Source organism: Egretta garzetta, unplaced genomic scaffold (assembly GCF_000687185.1).
Source record: "Egretta garzetta isolate BGI_Z169 unplaced genomic scaffold, ASM68718v1 scaffold42, whole genome shotgun sequence".
NCBI lineage: Eukaryota > Metazoa > Chordata > Aves > Pelecaniformes > Ardeidae > Egretta > Egretta garzetta.
The window spans coordinates 448,714-467,299 of record NW_009258782.1 but is presented as its reverse complement, the minus strand read 5'-3'; the positions used below and the strand labels follow the sequence as shown (position 1 = coordinate 467,299).

At 40.9% G+C, this 18,586-nt stretch overlaps 1 protein-coding gene across 1 annotated transcript in view; it reads right to left on the bottom strand.

Moving 5' to 3' along the window:
* Positions 1-7,815: 7,815 nt before the first annotated feature.
* KATNIP (katanin interacting protein) overlaps positions 7,816-18,586 on the bottom strand; it is a 60,353-nt gene continuing 49,582 nt past the window's right edge. Inside the window, exons 21-27 of the mRNA XM_035889130.1 lie at positions 18,559-18,581; positions 17,271-17,381; positions 15,287-15,426; positions 12,571-12,672; positions 11,752-11,912; positions 9,321-9,409; positions 7,816-7,965 (exon numbers count right to left, since the gene is read on the bottom strand). Coding sequence (XP_035745023.1) covers positions 7,910-7,965; positions 9,321-9,409; positions 11,752-11,912; positions 12,571-12,672; positions 15,287-15,426; positions 17,271-17,381; positions 18,559-18,581 — 682 coding nt within the window. The 3' untranslated portion in view covers positions 7,816-7,909. The remainder of the gene's footprint in view (positions 7,966-9,320; positions 9,410-11,751; positions 11,913-12,570; positions 12,673-15,286; positions 15,427-17,270; positions 17,382-18,558; positions 18,582-18,586) is intronic.

Below are 18,586 nucleotides of genomic sequence, written 5' to 3'. Positions count from 1 at the left end.
ACGTTTATATACCCAGCTGCACTTGCACGCTCCAATTCAACTTGACTTTAGTGACTTTTCACATCAAATCTGCAATCTTTGTTTCCCCAAGGTGAAACTGCCTCCGGAGACCCTTTTCCATTTGCTTCTACAGGTGGTAACTCTTTCACTGTGAGCTGGAGTCCTCTGCTATGGGCCCCTCCTCCCCTTGGAGTCTGACAGGCAAACAAGCGCCCGACAAGTCATCCCAACTCTTATTCTCAAACCACAAGCAGATGACCAAGGTGCAGGCCTCCCTAGGGCCTTAATGCTACTCCTCCAGGAAAAAAAAAGTATGACACTGGGGGATGCCAAAGGACTTAGAAATATAGAAACATTTGGTTGGAGAAGACCTTTAAGATCGTCGAGGCCAACCGTCATCTGTCCAACTTCAGACAGAATACCCGAGGCCAACACAGGCACTGATCTACCCAAGCGCTGTACTGAGAAATGCAGATCTTAGCTCCTTGCGGATTTATTGGGAAGCGTGCATTTTCTCACTGCCCCAAAGAGAGTGATTGAAATATATACCAATGTCTCGCTGGGTCAGTGGGTTTTGATCAGATCTCCCATTTTGCGTTAATATTCAGATACGTTACCATCCCCGCGAGATGAATAATAGGAGCTATTTCATGTCTCTGACAATATTAAACATAATGAAAAGTCTTGCTATCATCCTACATCCTTCTCCATGAATTCTGGCCACAGACAGATCTCCTGTTGGTAATGGAAATGTCAGTTTGATTCATCTGTTCACCAACTAATCCTTACCAAACAATTTCCAGTATATAGCGAGCCATCCAAAAAACACTCCTTGGAAACAAGCCAGAACCGACATTCACTGCAGATTAGTTTTTACCACTGTTTAGGCTTAGACCATTGCAGGTAGCTTTGCTACTTACTCTATTTTTAGCAGTGCCTCCAGCAGAGCAGGAAAGAGGCAGATCACAAGACTTCTGCTAATCTGCAAATCTGAAATTATAGTTGGGAGACCGAATTTATTATTATACAGCTGGATGACGACAGCAGAGATGACCTTTCTGCGATGCCAGAAGCCTTATCCGCGCTGATCTAGGCCTTTAATCAGTAGGGGAAAGTATAGATTATTACGTGTCAAAGGAAAAACTTTTCCCCTATTAGGACAGTCAAGTATTAAAACAGATTGCCCAGAGAGGCCGTGTGGCTTCCATCCCTAGAGGTTTTCCAGGCCAAACTGGATGAAGCGCCGCATAACCCGGTCTGACTTTTGTAAGGTTAAAAAAACCCAAAACAAAACAAAAAAGGTGTGTAATTGCAGAAAGCAGCCAGGAAAATCTTTGATGAATGGGAGCGCAGAGCCATGAATACCAAGCAGGAACAGCACCATCAGTGTTCTACGCTTGCTAAGCCACGCTCGTAAGCAAGCGGGGCTGAGGGCGGCCGGCGTCTCAGCCCAGTTCGCCGGGCCAGCGGACTCGTTTTCCTGCCAACCGCTCTGTACGCTCAGCAAAGCCGCTGTGCCGGCGCTGCCTCAGCCCTCGCCCTTTTTGATGAAAGATGAAAGCCCTCTCTTGCTCAAGAGGAAAGTTCTTTCCCCAGCTTGTTACAGCCAGAAACATCTCTTCTGGCAGCCACCTTGTGCTGCCATCAGGCAGAAGAGAAATCTTAGTGAAAAAGATAAAAGGGCTCAACTGCTCCCAGCTCGTTATCTTTACTGCAGGGACCATCTCTCCTCCCAAGTACAAGGCTCCCCTTGGGTGAAGAGTCATCTCCCTGAGTCACCTTCACAGCCATAGCAGCTTTTTCTGTATGCCCCTGCCCTTACGCCTACTGCTCTTGCTTTCCACCTGAGCCTCTGACCAACATCTGTTTCAGCCCTGCCTGTGCTGGCTGGGATGCAGTTTGGAGATCGGTCCAGCCCGTGGTACTTGGCTGGGCTCACACTCTCAGGAGGCAGCAGGCGCCTCCCGGCCCTTATGATGGCTCTGAAATGCCACGTCCGGATCTAAAACTTCTCTTCAGCGCTGCACCCACCCCCTGCCTCCTCCAGGGCCAGCAATCTTTCAGGCAGCAACCGGCTTCTTTAGTGAGAAGATGGAGACGTGGCTATTTCTGAGTTCCTTTAACGTTCTCTGACATTCACCTCCACATCCTTAGTCCAGCACGCTGAACTTTCAAAAACCGCCGCGAAACTCCTTTTCCAGTTAGACCCAGCCAAGCTAAGGCACACAAGCAACCGAGCTCTGAAACAACAGATCAAGCACGAGTAAGGGGAAAAAGCTTAGCACAAGTTAAACAGGTCTGAGATCTCGCCTCAGGTTTACGGTTCCCCAGAATGCCCATCCTCTTGGAAAAGCTGCACAAAATCTGCGCATGCTGACATTTCTGGAAGCCCCATGAGCAATAGAGCAGAGACGCACACCGAGAATTTGTGAATTAAGTTGATTTTTAGTCACAGCAAAGAGACCTTGAGCGAGCTGAAAGCTAACGGCAGGATTTCGCTGTGATCTCAACTGTATAATTGGGACCTTCCAGAAATAAACAGCCTGCCTGGGGAAGGCTGCTAGCAGATCGTCAGGTGGTGGTTTTCCTCTCCTAATTAGAGCCAGATCAGTGATCTGTGGGTGGAGGACTGTGCAGTGCTGGAAGCAACATCCCAGGCTGGGAACCTCCTACCCTGCTGATCACTGGGATGGTCGGTCCTCTCCTTCAACCGGGAGCTAAGAAAGGGAACGCTAGAGAGCCATCGGACAGAAGGTCTGTAGCCTTGTTTTCCTCTTTTCCAGTAATTTCTAGGTCAGGAAAAAAGAAGTCGCAAATTGCAAATGTTTCCTTTTATGCCTAGATCTCAACGCTGCAGCACTTCACGGGGTCCTGAGCCAGGGTGACTGGAGCTGATGCTATTAGACAAGGGTGGAAAATTGATCTCTTCCCAGCAAGATTTAGAGGCCAGTCGGACAGGAAATTACTCCAGCTGGGCACTCTGGCCCCATCTCTCAGCTCTTCCCGCAGCTAGGAGATTCACTCTATAATTGCTTTCCTAGTCCACATTTTATCCTCAGCTGACAGAATTCCATTAGGGTGATACAAGCTGCGTGATAAAGGGATGTTTGTGTCTCACATGGGCTGTAAGTCATTTCTCAGCAAACAAGCAAATAGTCACAGAAATGGGCAAAGAGACCACTGAGCCAGGAACCCTCCTCCTTGTGCTCGGAATACCCGGACCTCAGCGCTCAAATGGAAGCAAATATTCTTCCAGTATGGTATGCTCCTCTCTGCTTCCCTTTCTGCTCTTTAGAAGAGACGCGTCAGTGCACATCTCCATGAACATTCATCTCTGGTTTTGAACGGACAATAATCAAGCAGGCGGACCCGCAGCACCAGCACCCCTAGAAATGAGAGCCCCACGCAAACGGGAGCCACCGTGCTGGGACCGTAGGGGTCGGTGACACCAGAGGTCACAGACAGCAAACAGCCTACATATGGGAAACGAGAGGGAATGAAACTAGGGGTGTAACACATCGGGGCATGTACGCCCGAAGAGCAAAACGGGTCGGTCATACCTGCAAGCCATTCTGAACGGGATCCTGAACAGGACCTTCAGGACTGTTGAGGAAGACAAAAGGAGCGACCATAACGGTGCAGCTAAAAGATAGACATGTTGAAAAAAGCTAAAAGGGAATACAGGAAGGTGCACCAAACGCTGCAGCATGCATCATTACAGTATCTATAGCACCGTCGAGCCATGACTGGGCAGGGTGGTCTGGAGTCCACGTGTTTTGAAGAATATTGGAAGAGATTCAGTGACTTCAGTGACTCTCACCAGGAGAACGGCTCCTGTTAGAGCTCAGCCTCCTGGATCAGCAGCCCCAGCACACGGAGGTCAGCCAAAGGCATCCCTGTACGATGTGTCTGCCTACACCAGTGCCGGTTTGGACTCTAATCCCTTGCTATATTCCCCAGGCCAGTATAGTGATGCACCCAACAGCGACGACTGGCGAAGCAGAGAGCAGGGGCGAATGGCAAATGCTCTTGTCTTACAGAGTAAAAGCCACTGATGGAATCAAAGGGAAAGCAGACTTCATCTCCCGCACGAGCCAGAGTTCAGGTGTCAATACAGCACTTTACTTTTGCTCTTATCTGACTTACACCGAGCAGTGAGCCTTCCCTGGTAACACAGAGGGATTAAAGACTCAACATCCAACCTCCCTCTCCCATTGCTCCCATCCTCACACCATCACCGTCAGCGAGTCCTACCTCTGGCCGTCCCAGTGTGTTACACAGATCTCTGCCCACTCTCACAACACGCAGTCACTCGGTGGCACTGTCAGGCTCTTGCAGATGTTACCAGGCTGGCATACAGCCCTGAAATGACAGGACTGAACATCACTGTGGGGAATGACCAGCACACAGGGAACACGGCAAAGGCCCGGCAGGCCTGGGAAATGTTACAGAAAACAGCATGGATTAATGTTACAGAAAACAGAAAAAGTAGGATGCTGTGGTGCAATTTTATGTCCAGGTCCAGCCTAAGCCATCAGAAGGGCTCAGCTTAATTTAGCTGCCGTACATAGCTCCTCATGCGGCTCTTACATGTTCATCCTCCAAAATGAGGGTGACTCTCCTGACTCAGTAATACACAAGCTTCCGTGTCTTCTACGCTGCCTTTCACACTGTTTGCATCACTGCTTGCTCCCTTGTTCTCCTACGGGTGCTTCTCACTGCTGTTTAACTTCTACTGGATTAAACCACAGAAAGGCAGAAATTGAAAGCGGACATCGCAGGCCTTCCCAGGCATCCCGGTTTTCCAATTACACCATGAAGACTGATGAAAATATCCTTTTAAAGATCAAAAAGTAGGCAGCAGGACGTGTGCCTTCTCACAGATTATTTCTTTATCCTCTGCCCTTCTCGGTGTCATCGTGGGACAAACTCACGCCTTTCTGTTCTCCTGATCCAACCCCCTTAAAGCAAGTCATTACAGGTAAAGGCGAGTATCTATACCACTGAGGTTTTTGAGTGGCCCAGAAATTGGAACTGGGCTAAAGTTTAATAATTTACATCAAAGGCTTGAGCAAGAATTCATATGGATCCATCCTTTTCCTGTGTCATGCTTTTGACAACATCGAGTGATGCGTTACTGTGCACACTCTTGCGGGATTACTCTTGCTGAAACCGTGCCTGACACTGACTGAAGTGGTCCACAAGGATTTTCTTTACTGCATGTTTACTCTTCCACTTGTCCCTCCTGTAAATGCTAGTCTGACATGAATGTACTGGTGACATTAGTTAAATTAGAAAAATTGAATAAAACTTATTTCCCCCCTGATCCATTGTGGAAATGAGTTGAGTAATCTATGTTCGAGTATATAGGGCTGACTAGGACACTTAATTATCTTTGGTTATATAAAGGGTCATTACACCTCAGCTCCAATTAGGAGGGCAAACGCTGACATCTCCTGCCCCACCGAGATTAATGAAGTATTTTCTAAACATTATGCTACTTTCTATACATGACTGAGTAGAATCAAGGCCTTCATTAGGCCTGGCCTTGGTGGCGTATGTTGTCCCAGAGCAGAGCAGGCTGGCAAACCCTTCTTTCAGACAGAGACACGGTGGGGGAGGATGTTCCACAACTTAACAATTTCTCTGAAATATTTTACAGACTTTCATGGTCTCTCCATAGTGTGGCAATTGTGGGGAATCTCTTGAATAGTTAAGAGGAGTTGCTAGGAGAGGTTGGCAAAAGGTACGAGCCAATACTCTCTGTGCCAGACCAGCTGCACTGCATCCAGATTTCCAGAGCCAAGAGGTGTGACAACTGGCTGCAGTTACCCCACGGATGGGTGAGGAAGAGTTGGTGGCAGAGAAACAGATGATAGAGAGAATTGCAACCCATTTGAGCTTGACCAAGTAATTTTGCAATAATTTACGAAACCTGGAGTTACCTCAAAGGATTAAGGCTGAAAAATCATCGTCCATCGCATAGGACTTGAGATGCTCCAGACAGATGTAGAGAAGACAGATGAGCATAGAAAGTCTTCTCCCCCTCATACCTTTTCTGGTCAATAAGAAGGATGCCATTCTATGCCAGGAAACACGATGGGTTTCATTTCTCTTCACATTCAATGCAATTTTCTCAGAACAGACAATGCGCCAGGGCTCATGTCATCTAGAGATTGCCTATATGACAAATCCGTGATTGTGCCTTAAGTCTTAAAAACCTTGCTATAGCCCCTCCTCTTCCAAACGCGTAGACTTACACCTATTCTTAGCCCTACCAATAACACTCCTTTCAGCTCCTCCTCTTTTCTTTTTGAGTTGCGTGTAACAGTTACCTGATTTGGAGCAAAAATTGAAACCTGGTTCTTGGTAGAGCCACACTGGTCAACACATGAAGGGAGACAGTTGAACAACAGAAGGATTCTTTTGTCAGTGTAGTTTGGGAAGAGCCTTTAAACAAAGTACAATATACTCACATACACTATTTTGAATTTAGAAGTGGTTTGTATTTAGTACAAAATACATTTTGTTGCTCCATCAATACACAGAAATCTGGGAAATGCATTGCTACCTTCAGTCTTTTCAATTTAGCCAACCACAGCTAAGAATTACGCTTTCTATAAGCAAATATACACGATATTGCACTCCTGACTTAGTACAGAAAGCAAAGCAACACATTTTGATTCTGTATCAGGAGCCGCAATAGTACATCTCTGTTTCATGTCTAAAAGCGTATACTGACTTCAGAGCGTTCACTTCTCTCTGGGAAGAATGAGCAAGTTCTAAATGAGAAAGGAAGAATCTTCCATGGAAGAGATTTACAAGTTGTCACCACTGACAATTTTTCAGTGAAAAGCACATTTGCATAGCTACAAATCCTGCAGCATAATTATTTGGTTAGAGTTTTTGTTTAAATGCGTACATATGCAGGGTATTTTGCGTTTAAAAATGCAGTTCACTCCTTACCTCCTTCTAGTTAAAATGCATTTACCATTTCTCAACAGTGATGATATGTTGCTGGCAACAGCTCTGGTTGGCGCAGCACAGAGGTATGGCCTCCTTGTTCACATAACCAAATGCAGGCAAAATAGGAGAGAAGATCAGCATTGCTCTGTAGGAGGAGGACTCTGGAGAACGTGTAGAGTGCCTGCCAATAGCACTTCAGACAAAACACCTATTTTGCTTTTTTCATGGTAGTGAAATAATGAAAAAAAATCATTATTTCACTGCAAAAGATGGGATAAGTGACAGCTGAAACTTATTTCTTAAACCTTGATAAACCCACTTTCTGATCTCCATTTTCTAAAAGCACTCATCATACTTCTCCGTACCCAGGGGAACCCCTCCAGATGTTTGAAACAGCATCAGTCCCTAGAAAGAGCCACGGCATCAAAACATACAGTGGCAGCCCAGAAACAGAGAGGTAAAGAATATTTCCTCTAATAAGCACATTTCCCAAAGAACTATTTACAGGTATCGGAAACAAAGCAGACACTTCCTTCTAGTGAGGAGCTTCGTGATCATCCAGCTAGGATTTAGGAATTAAAGCTTGAGAAATACTCAATGCTATGACCATCCTGCTTTACCCAAGTTCTTGGTACTTGGCAGGAACGGTTGTCAGTTAGCAATAAGGCTCTCGCTCACTCCTTCGTGTTCCTTCCTCCCTGGATTTTTAATTAAGAGAGGGGGGAAAAAAAATCTCAGACAGATAAAGACAATTAAAAAAACCAAGAAAACTGAACTTGTGCTCTAAATTTCACTACTGAAGAAAATTTCCTGTAGTGAATCAAACTTCCTCTCATAAGACAGGAGGTGGAAATCTTCCATCTGGATGATACATATCTTGAAGAGCTAGACTGCAGGTATTTGGGGCTGGGTGTATTCAGGACTTTCCAACCACAATCCCTTGTTATCTTTTCCTCCTCTGCAGTCCTTTTTCACATATGCAGGTTTTTGGACGCAACGCTGTTAAGGAAAATTGAGTGATGTTTTAAGACTCTATCTGTATGATACAGTGAAACCACAGAGTAAAATGAGGAAGAAACATGCCCATTTCTCTTTCTATCCCAGAACGAAAGCTAAGCTACTCTTCTCAGGAATGTTTCTTACTCTGACAGTTTTTTTTCCACAGTCCCACGGAATCGCTTTCCTACGGAATCTGGTCTGAGTTCTGTATTGACCCTGTTCTGAGTAGGAGGTTGGAGCCTCCCTCAGGAGAGGCCCCCCAAAGTCTCCTCCAACCCAAAGCATTCTACAACTCTATGTTACCAGCAACTGTGGCTGTAAGTACTACAGCAGAAACATGGCAGTAGGAAATCCTCAGACTTCACAGGCATTCTGTGTCCTTAAAGCCTGGACAACAGGTGTGATGGCCATGGCAACGACAGCTATTCCTTACTGGACATAGGGTATGTCTGCACTGGAAAACCAGGGTGTCATTACAACAGGCAGAGAGATATTCAAAATACTTTTGACACAGCTAGTGGTAATACACCAATAACTTTGAAGCTGTATTTATACAAGCAATGGCATTTCAAATCCTTCTCCTACAGAACTGTTATTAAAAGCCATCAAATAATTTCTGCAACACTTTCCAGAGAAACTAATTGGAGCAAGTGTCATGCTCAGGAGAAAAAACCAATCATGAATATACCAGCTTGGCTGAGAATTTGTAATGTATTTAGGGAGCTATTTGAGTAATTTACAATGAATGACTGGGACTCTTCAGACTATAAATACGATCTACTCTTTCTCCTTGGGAAAAAAAAAAAGAGGTTGTCTTTTTAATTATCACTTTGTAAGAGAAAAGACCAACCAGAAAGACAGTGGGAGGAATAACGTCAACATGTTTTCCCCCTTGTTACACTCATCATGATTTCGGATTTGCTTGAGGAGCAACAAGCAGCTAATTCTGAGACACATATGCATCATCTCTAAAGCCGCTTAAAAGGCCAGTGAGGATGCAATGAGCCTATTATTCCAAAAGCTATCAATGAACCTGTACAATTAACACCAGTTTCCAGTTTATCTTCACTCAGTTTCTTTCCTGACGACTTCTGTGTATGTGTTGATATAAGCTATGACTACGTGCCACATACGTCTTTGATTTATATCATCCACTTTCAGATTTAGGTATAGAATAAAAATTCACCAGAGTACAACATTCCTGGTTAGCCTTCCTACGGTAGAAAAAGTAGAGCTAAATATATAAAAGGGGCGTAATTCTCCTCATTTTTCCCAGTTTAGGTCTAATGATGTCCATTATCCATACTGCCTCTGTAGGATGTGAGCAGAAGAAAACTGTAGAAGACTGAACTAACCTGGATCAGCCACAGCCTGCTTCCTTCTGCTGTTTGTGACAATCTCATTTTCATTCATCATTCGTACATCCTGATCACCCACATGATTGCTGAAAAGACTAAAATCAGTACAATAGCCAAAATAATCAACACTGTGAAAAGTTATGAGAGTCACAGAAAAGGTTACCAAGTAAGTTATTTAGGTCCTGGGGGCTAAACAAAGCTCTAAAGCACGGCCGCTTTATAGGGGACCGTCTAGAAAGGAAAGGCATTCTGCCTGCGTCCACCTGAAGGATTTCTTGCCAGTTTTAATTAGTGGCATTCATTCAGGCACACATTCAAATATAAATATCACATTAACTCTACAATTTTCTTGCCTGCCTACACAGCTTGAACCACATTAACCAAAGTGAGATTTTAAATCAGTGCTGTACAAAGAGGGTATAAAAATCCTTATATGGAACTTAACATTGTTTTGTAATGTTGATATAGCATGATTTGAAAATTTTCTGAACTAAACAAAATTCATTTACTGTGACAAGTTTTGTTTGCAGGCTGCTGCAAAATTTTAACAATTTCTTTTTGGGAAAGAAGTAATAACTTCAAAGTTCAATTAAATTAAGCAAATTACAGAGAAAAAAAATAGCTGAACTGAATGTTTAAGAAAACATCACTAATAACATCTCTCTTTCACACAGACAAAAACAAAACATCCATGCCTTTGGAAAAAAAGAAGCGTATTTTTCTTTTCTCTACAAATACTGTACAAAATAGGTTTCTATTTTTGGAGAAAAATGTAACGTCTCTCAAACTGTCAGAGTGAAACAGGGGAACCTATACTGAAGTAAATCAGAACTTAAGGTATTGATGATAATATCAGACTCAAGTTCAGGGTTCATAAAATACTGAACAGCGACGTGTGAAAGAGAATAGGCCAAGATCAGAAGCAACAATATATAAAGGCTCAAGAACATTTTTCAAATCGAGAGATATTATCCAGCATGTAGTAAGGGATTTGTCTTCTATTGCTGAAGTACCCTATATTTTAGTGGGGTAGGAGGTAGAAAAAGCGAAATAGAAGATTGCGAAACAGGCTGAGGAGAAGGACCAAGAAAGCTCCAGCACAGGAAGTCTAGAAGAGAAGAAACTCAGCATGCTCTGGACTGGAAAACAGATCATGCAGTTTGCATGACCCCAAAAATATTCCCCTCTTAAAACTAAATCAAAGGATATATGTCTTATAAATATGTGCAAAGGAAGTTATATCAAAAATATCTATGATTACAGCTGGTGCTTCTCTGTTTCCAATAAAATAGCTTTACCCATAGAAAGATGTTAAGCTGAAGAAAGTAAAGGTTCATTTCTCCTCCTCCTTTCTGAAAACTTTCTCAAAACTTGTATTTCCTCCAGACATTTCCATTTCAGTGACTTTTTCACTTGAAGAATTTTTTACCTCCAAATTTTACCATGACAACACGGCCACTTGTCCAAGAACATGAGTCTAACACAATACATCCAAACAGTAATAATTTACCAGTGGCCAACAGCCAATGCTTCAGAGAAACACAGGGAAACAAACCCCGGAGGCAGATGTGAACTTCTGTTCTTAATCAGGACAGCTTACATTCCTTCCACTTCTTCCTAAATATTTTAATATTCTTCTGAACAAAATCATATGCCATTTTTTATGCAAAACTGTCACCTTTTTTTCCAAGTCATGTATGTGCAAGACATGCTCTTTGTTAGCTGTGCAATGTATAAGAAAGTGTTTATTTCCATGAGCTTTTGATTTTCACTTTTCAATCTCATTTAAAATAAATTATTCTTTCAGTCTTTATTTTCCTTGCTAGGAACTGCTTTTTAGACCCTAGCAATCCTGACCTTCTAAATATAAGTGCATTTTTCACTGCGTTTCATCATGTTTTCTGTGAGATTGCCAACTTAATGGTTTCAAAGTGTCATTCCTCTGAATGCAATTCATTTCTCATTTATGAAGTTCATTATTTTAGAACGTTTATAAAATAGTAGAATTCTTGTTTCCTCATTAATATTTGTGCCAAATAAGAGGACTTTCTTTTCTTTACTTTTGATGTTTGGTTCTTTTTCATTAACTTTCTACTTTTTTTTTTCCTTCATGTAATATCATTGGGATTTATTATTTCTTCTCTAAGGAAGCCTAACTGCTTTGTCTTGTGTTTCTTACTATAGGTTTCCATGAAAACATATGCAAATATGAATCATGAACCCCAGTAAGTGCTAAAAAATGATAACAAATAAAGCTGGTGATTTGGTCCTAGTATCTAAAAAACTATCAGCTATTTCCCATTACGTGAGGCTGCGTATGCTTTGGAAGGGAATTTGCTATAGCAAGATACATATTGCTGACATTAGTCACGTCAAAACATTTTTTGAAAACAAGATTCTTTCTTCCAGTCAAGATCCACTCACGTACCTAATAACAGTTCTCTTCTCCTGATGGCAAATCTTCTCGTCGTCTGTAAAGAGAATGGTGTGATACGGGACCACTGGATCACAGGTTGGTAGGATGCCTGATACTACGTGGTTCACCATATCCAGAATCCCATTGTACACAAGCAAGTCATCCACTAGAAGCTAAAGATATTTAAGAAACAAATAAAGAAACCATCTAGAAATCAGGCATTGCTTTCAGCAGTTGTCTCCATCAGTTAACTAGAAATCATTTCGCTGTCTTTGTTTCACAAGTCTGGTCATTAGCTTTTGTTCCTTAAAGCTTCCATTTCTCTCTATTTGCTGCTGGGTTCTGGTTGGGTTTTTTTTTTTTTTTGAAGTTTTTGTCTCCTCACTGATGTTTCTAATGCAGCTTTCAAGTAGGTAATTAAAAACGTATTCCATGTTTTACATAATTGCCATTCTATTAACTGGAATGAGTCACTCTTAAATCTAGGAATTAATGAATCTCACCTCACTTCAGCTGTCTAAAACTTGGGTTTGTAGTTTAAACTAGTCTTCCAGGGCTGCTCTATAGTCAGTGCAAAAAGGAAAGCATTATCCTAGCTTACGACAATTATCTAGGGAAAAAAATCAGCAAGTGTTCTTTCCCCGGACAAGAAAGGGAGGACGAATGACTGGCATAGATTAGTCATTTTAATGCTAAATGCAGAGTTAAATGAGATGAATCCCATCCTTTGAGATTATATGGAATCACACTTCAGTAAACTGTGAAAATAAGTAGAGAAATCAAGCAAGATGACTCACCAGAACATACAAAATGCATACAAAAATTACTTACACCAAATTCTTTCACACCTCTCTGAGGTGTTTTGGCATAATTCCATAACTTGATCATTGACACAGTAGTAGGTACATCAAAAATGACATATACCCTATTCACCTGTAAAAAAGAGAATTAATTTATATTTAATAGCATGAATTCCCCAAAGAAATGAAATTCTCATGCATGTTCCATCAAAAGAGGTGCGTATTTAAAGAGATCTAGCTAGAAGACAGATAACCGATGCTAAGGATTTAAGTTCAGCTATCATCTCTGTTCATAATTCACAGATGTTGTCTCTACCCCAGAGCTGCCCTCTCAAGTATACGTATAACTCATCAGAAATGACATCTACATCTGAGCTTGTCATCCTGGACTGCTAGGCAATTGGAGGAGGGGGGGAGAGACACTTTTAATGAGGATTTCATCAACCAAATACAGACACGTGCTTCAGGATAAGACAAGCTGGTGTCTTGTCTATTTATTCCATTCCATTCCTTTTCTTTCTACCAAACATGAATGGAATCCACCTTTCTATTTGCAAGACTAAAATTTCTCACATATACCCCGACTTTGACAGGTCTTGCAGAAATTTTGCAGTTTTTGCATGAGGTACACTAATAGGAACATAGACACAATTCTCCAGATGCTTGCTAAACAATTATTGCTTGAGGTATTGTTCATTTTGCTTTCAGTGACATTAATGTCAAGACGTTAAGACGAAAGATTAGGCTGTAGGAAACCAATCTTGCCTGTTAAGGTTAATTCTATGCTATTCCTTTTACGAGCTACTATATCAACTTTCGGCCAACGTATCTTAAGCTTCATCTCTAGCATCCTCTGAAGCTTTAATCCTTTGATGCACTGGAAAAGATACTGTTGGGTTTATTAAACCATTATGCATTTTTTTTAACTGAAGAAAGAAAGGTAGATGTGATCAATAACAATGTTTATATCTGAGATTTTCCAGAAGACAATTTGGACATAGTCTCCAACAGCAATTCTTAGTCTCACAGCAAATGAGAAATTTGACGGAAAATATATTCAAACAAATAAAAAAAAAATGACAATCAGTAACAGGGGAAGAAAGAATTCAAATTGTACTTACGTTAGTAATAAATTTGCAAAAGACAAAAACACTTTTAGAATTAGAAAAGATACTTAGAAAGGAAAAGAACAGCTGTAATACAAAAGTTCCCTAAAGCTTTTGAACCTTCCAATAGAGCAAAGAGTTAATTTAGCTTTCTAGGCAACTGGTGTGTTTCAAAGCAGCCTAGCACTGAGGATGTAAGTGTACACAAGCTTTGGTTCAGCATCCCCATTACAGATGATCATGAATAGGCCGATTGCGTAATCCATTTGCACTTCCTGGCTGTACACCCATGCCACGGAAGACGGAAGAGAGAAGAGTACTATGTGCATCTTGAAAAGGTACAATTTGCTACAGCTTAAGGACAGAAAGAAAGGACAAAAAGCGTTAAATTGCTTTTTCTTCCCTCCTGCAGAAGGTACAATTTGCTACAGCTTAAGGACAGAAAGCACCGTTAAATTGCTTTTTCTTCCCTCCTGCATATCACATTTTATCAATTTATCCTTTTAATACTGATATCATGTTCTTCTACAGTACTTTGGTGTCAAACATAACAAAACAAAACTGTCTGCACCTGCGCTAGAACTCCAGGTACTGTTATTTTCCTTTTGCCAAATTTAATAGCCTCTGCCAGCATGGCTTTTATAAAGACATGAGCAAACTCGGATGGTTGTCAAATCAACCATTCACGATGCTATCATGGATATCTGAGCATCCCATCGAACTAATTACCAGGATTCAAGATGTGGGATCTACACAGTAGGAGCCTCAAGCACTCCACAGACCTTCCATTCCCAAGTATATTTAAAAGCTTTACTTTGATTATACCCACTGCATTACAACATATAATAATCTATGAAGTATTTTCAAAACTGACTTCATTCTTGCTTTTAATTTTCTAATTAATAACTGTAACATACGGAGTAAGGATTTTTCCAACACAGTAAGCCACAACATATCATGTGTCAGGTTTACATTTTGTCACTTTTGAAATCCACCCTCTTCTAAGAAATAAATACATCTTAATGATGTCCATAACAGGCCCATAAAAAAAGTCCTCTCCAAAAACAAAGTCAGAACTCATCAAAGTCTATCTACTTTTCCTGTTTAGATATTTGATACCCCATATTTTAAACACAGGGCTTCTAAAAGGGCTGAATCACTTGGAGCTCTAGGACATGAAATACTAAGTCTGTCATCTCTAATTTATGAATTTGAATTCAACACCGATAATGAGATTAAAAAAACCTCTCACTCCTGGAACAACATTCACTGCTTTTTGTAAAAACGAATTTAAGATCCCAGTCCGCTCCCATTTGAGAGGTGTTTATGGCACAAACGACACATATTAAACTCTTTTGTCAGTATCTTTATCATAGTAACTGGAAAAACATCTATTCTAGCGTTGGAAATTCTTCTGCTGATGCACCATGGAAACAGAAGAAGATTACAAACCTGGGAAATCTATTCTGCTGCTGTCTGTGCAGTGAAGAGAAACTGGGGTAAAAAGAACTTCTAAGAGGCAGTGATTTAGCATCGTTTACTAATATCAAATTTACCTAAAAATTATGCATGTTTCCCCTTTCCTTTATTTCTAGCTATGTGTACGCACATCACTAAAATGGAATGAAAAGGAAAACGTACCAAACCAGGAAGAACTGGTGCGAGCCACATATGTCTGCCATCGGTCGTGTCATTGACTCTGTCAATTAGTTTGTCTGGAGTTCGGATGTCTCCAGATACATCTTCTAAAATGTTGACGCTATCTGGAAAAGCAGCAATATCTGAAAAAAACCTTTAAGCAAAAATAACCCAAAAGTACATTTCGGAAACACCATATTTAAAAGTTCATGCTTGCTGTTCCAGATTCCGTGAGGGAGCATTCGCCACTACAGCAGTAAACCTTAAAAACACTCCGGGTACTTCACACAGGCAGCTGAGGAACTTGGGGACACATTTTTAAAAGCAGGACAACCCTTACAGATACTGGCATTCAAAATTATTTTAAAAATAGGAATAAACTCACTAGCTGCATTTAATTTATTTCCAAATATGTATTTATGACTTTATTGATAAAGTTCCCTTAACAGGAATAGGCACTTCTGAGCTTTTTTTGTGAGAAAGACCCATTTTTTTTAGCAAGAACTTATGAAAACTCCTTATATGAAACCTATCTCAAGAAAAATATCCTTGCAGGAGGTAGTCATCAGTCAGACTAGGTTTTGCTTGAGTTCCTTAAGCTTTGTGATAAAAAGCAGGAACTGGCTAATAAGGCCTTTCAGTTCTTTGGGAGGGAAAGATTAAACTTTATACTGAAGAGGTTTTCTAGGTAACCAGTTTTTCTCCATAACGGAACAGTTCTGTTAAAAACATATGTACGTGAAAGACACGCAAAGAAATCAGATGGATGGCACTGTCTTCACAATTATAAATCCCTAGCAATCCAGTTTGAGGGACATTAATGTCCCCTTGCCCTCCTTTCTAAAAGGCCCGAGACTGTATTTGTAAAGAATTTAAGGAGTAACACAGCAATGCCTCAACTTTAAGAAACCTCGTTCCAGAGCCAGTACTGAATTATCTATCACATTTAGTATGGCATTAAGACAAATGTGCTTTTGGGGGGATCCTAATATATCCAAGCAACACCGTACAGGCAGGAGCAGGCAATCACTCAAAATGAGCTGAGGTATCTTCACCTGGCACTGTATGGCACTGTAAAGACATACCGTTTAAAAGCTAAGTTAAAGCTCTCCTGTTCTTAAAAACAATTTGTTACCACTTTTCAGTTTCAAAATGCTTCTTCTCCATTACAGATGTTTGAAGTTCATCATGTATCAAACAAGATACAAATAAAAATAGCACTCAGGAAAAAGTTTTTATTACCTTTTTCGTTGTATCCTCTCTTTATTAGGCAATACGCATCCTTAGAGACGTACAATTCATGCAACGTCCATGCTTTTTATCCTTTCTAGTTGGCTAAGAAACTGTTTCTTCCATGTGACTGAACTACATGAATTACATGTTCGGGTATGAAGCTTTCAGCTCTTAAGAGAGTCCAGCCGAGACCGAGCACTGAAGTGTAACCTTGATGACTGAATCTTTCAAACATGTCCTTCATTCCCTCTGTTGGTTACCCAGGGAACACTGAATCAAATTCAAAGTCCCAGCCCTTATCTTCACTACTGGATCAGGTGTCTGGAATAGCCTAAAGCTCCAGAACAAGAGTTATGAAAAATTTCTTTCTTGTAGCACAATAAAAGATTCCATAACAAAGAACTGAGCTCAACCTTTTCTTATGAATTTATAGCTCATCAAACCTTCTGGTCCTTCCAGACCACAGAAGAAATAAATGTTGATAGCAAAAAAAACCCCATATCCTTCTTAAGCCTCCCCTTCTCTAACCTTGACCTGCTTTGTTGGTACATCCTATTCAGAGAAGAAATGCTCTGAAAGAGCATTAAACATAGGGAAACAAGTATCATCACGCAAATAGAAAGACATACCAGCAGAGTAATCACATGGGATAAACTGGCAATTTGGAAGAAGTAGCAGTGATGCCATATGATGATTTGCCAGGGAGCAAACTGTATCTGAAAGGGACAGAGGCGCTTGGTGCATAGAAGGATACTGTTTTCAGTTAGTAAGATTTGGTCTCCATGTTCATTGAACAACTCAAGTCCGTTCAAACCAATGTAGTATGGATCACCCCAACTTGTCAGAAGCTGAAACTGGAAAACAACTAAAAAGCAAAAAGCTATTAAGGAAAATTTTGATACTGATGCTTTTTCCTAACAGACTATTTAATTTGAAGTTTCAACAATTATTGTGCAGCCCGCATCTTGATTTCAGACACTCTTATTTGCAGTTTAGGAGACTGAAAAAAAATAATCTGTTTTTCACTTCTGACTTCATGATGCCTTAAATGTCTCTGAATAAACTTAAGACAAGAAGTCTGCCTTTTCTATCACAGATAATACACACACAAATGAACACCTGCAGGTAGCACAACTAGGCAAAAGTCTATCTATACATGTTTACGTATACACATGTTCACATACGCTCATATATGTTCTTCCATCAAATTAAGAACTACTAAATATTTTTAGCGTGTGCCTTACCTTCTTGTACACTGCAACTTATTAACACCACAGCTCCTATTTGGAGCCTTTACTGTCTTTCTATGTTTCCTGAATGTGCCTTTGCCTGGGTTTGAATTATATGGGTGATAATTGGCCAGCAAATACGCCCCTAAACAGAATGGCAGAAAAGGTAATGGTGAAGCCTGTGCTGTCCATTTCTCTAACGGAGCACTCATTTGTATCTCTTTGCTCTACCCAGACACTGATTTTCATGGAACTGTCAGGAATTTAGTATTGCTGAGACCTCGTTGTCTCCCAACTTCATTAGAATAGCCTAATGGATTTAAAAGGCTCATCAAATAGGCATGACAGTAAGTAGTACCACAAAAGGCTCTGCTTACCTAGGAAAACTTAAGCTTAAAAAGCCACAAACAATGAGAAAAATGGCAAAAATATTACACAGTTCTGGTCAACCTTAATAAAGATATAAAATGACACAAACATTCAAAGGTATGCAAAAATACAAAGACTACCTCTAGCTTTGAGAAGCTGGCTGGATACTGTGCTAACGGACCTCTAGCTCTAGCTTGGATGATTATAAAAGGCAGGAGAAAACACTGCCAGAGTATCCGAAAACAGGTCACACATTCATGTATTGCGTTCCATTTATTTATTCTTAATTCATACTTAATGGAAGCCTTTCCCGTATTCTTGGTATCTCGTTAATTCCTTAAAGCACCAGAAATTGTTGGATTCAAAATGGTCAGGACTCATAACCATGGTATATAACTCCAAAATATTTTGTATGACAAGTAGGAAAATGACAGAGAAGGATACAACCGCATGGCATTAACGGTGCTTCATA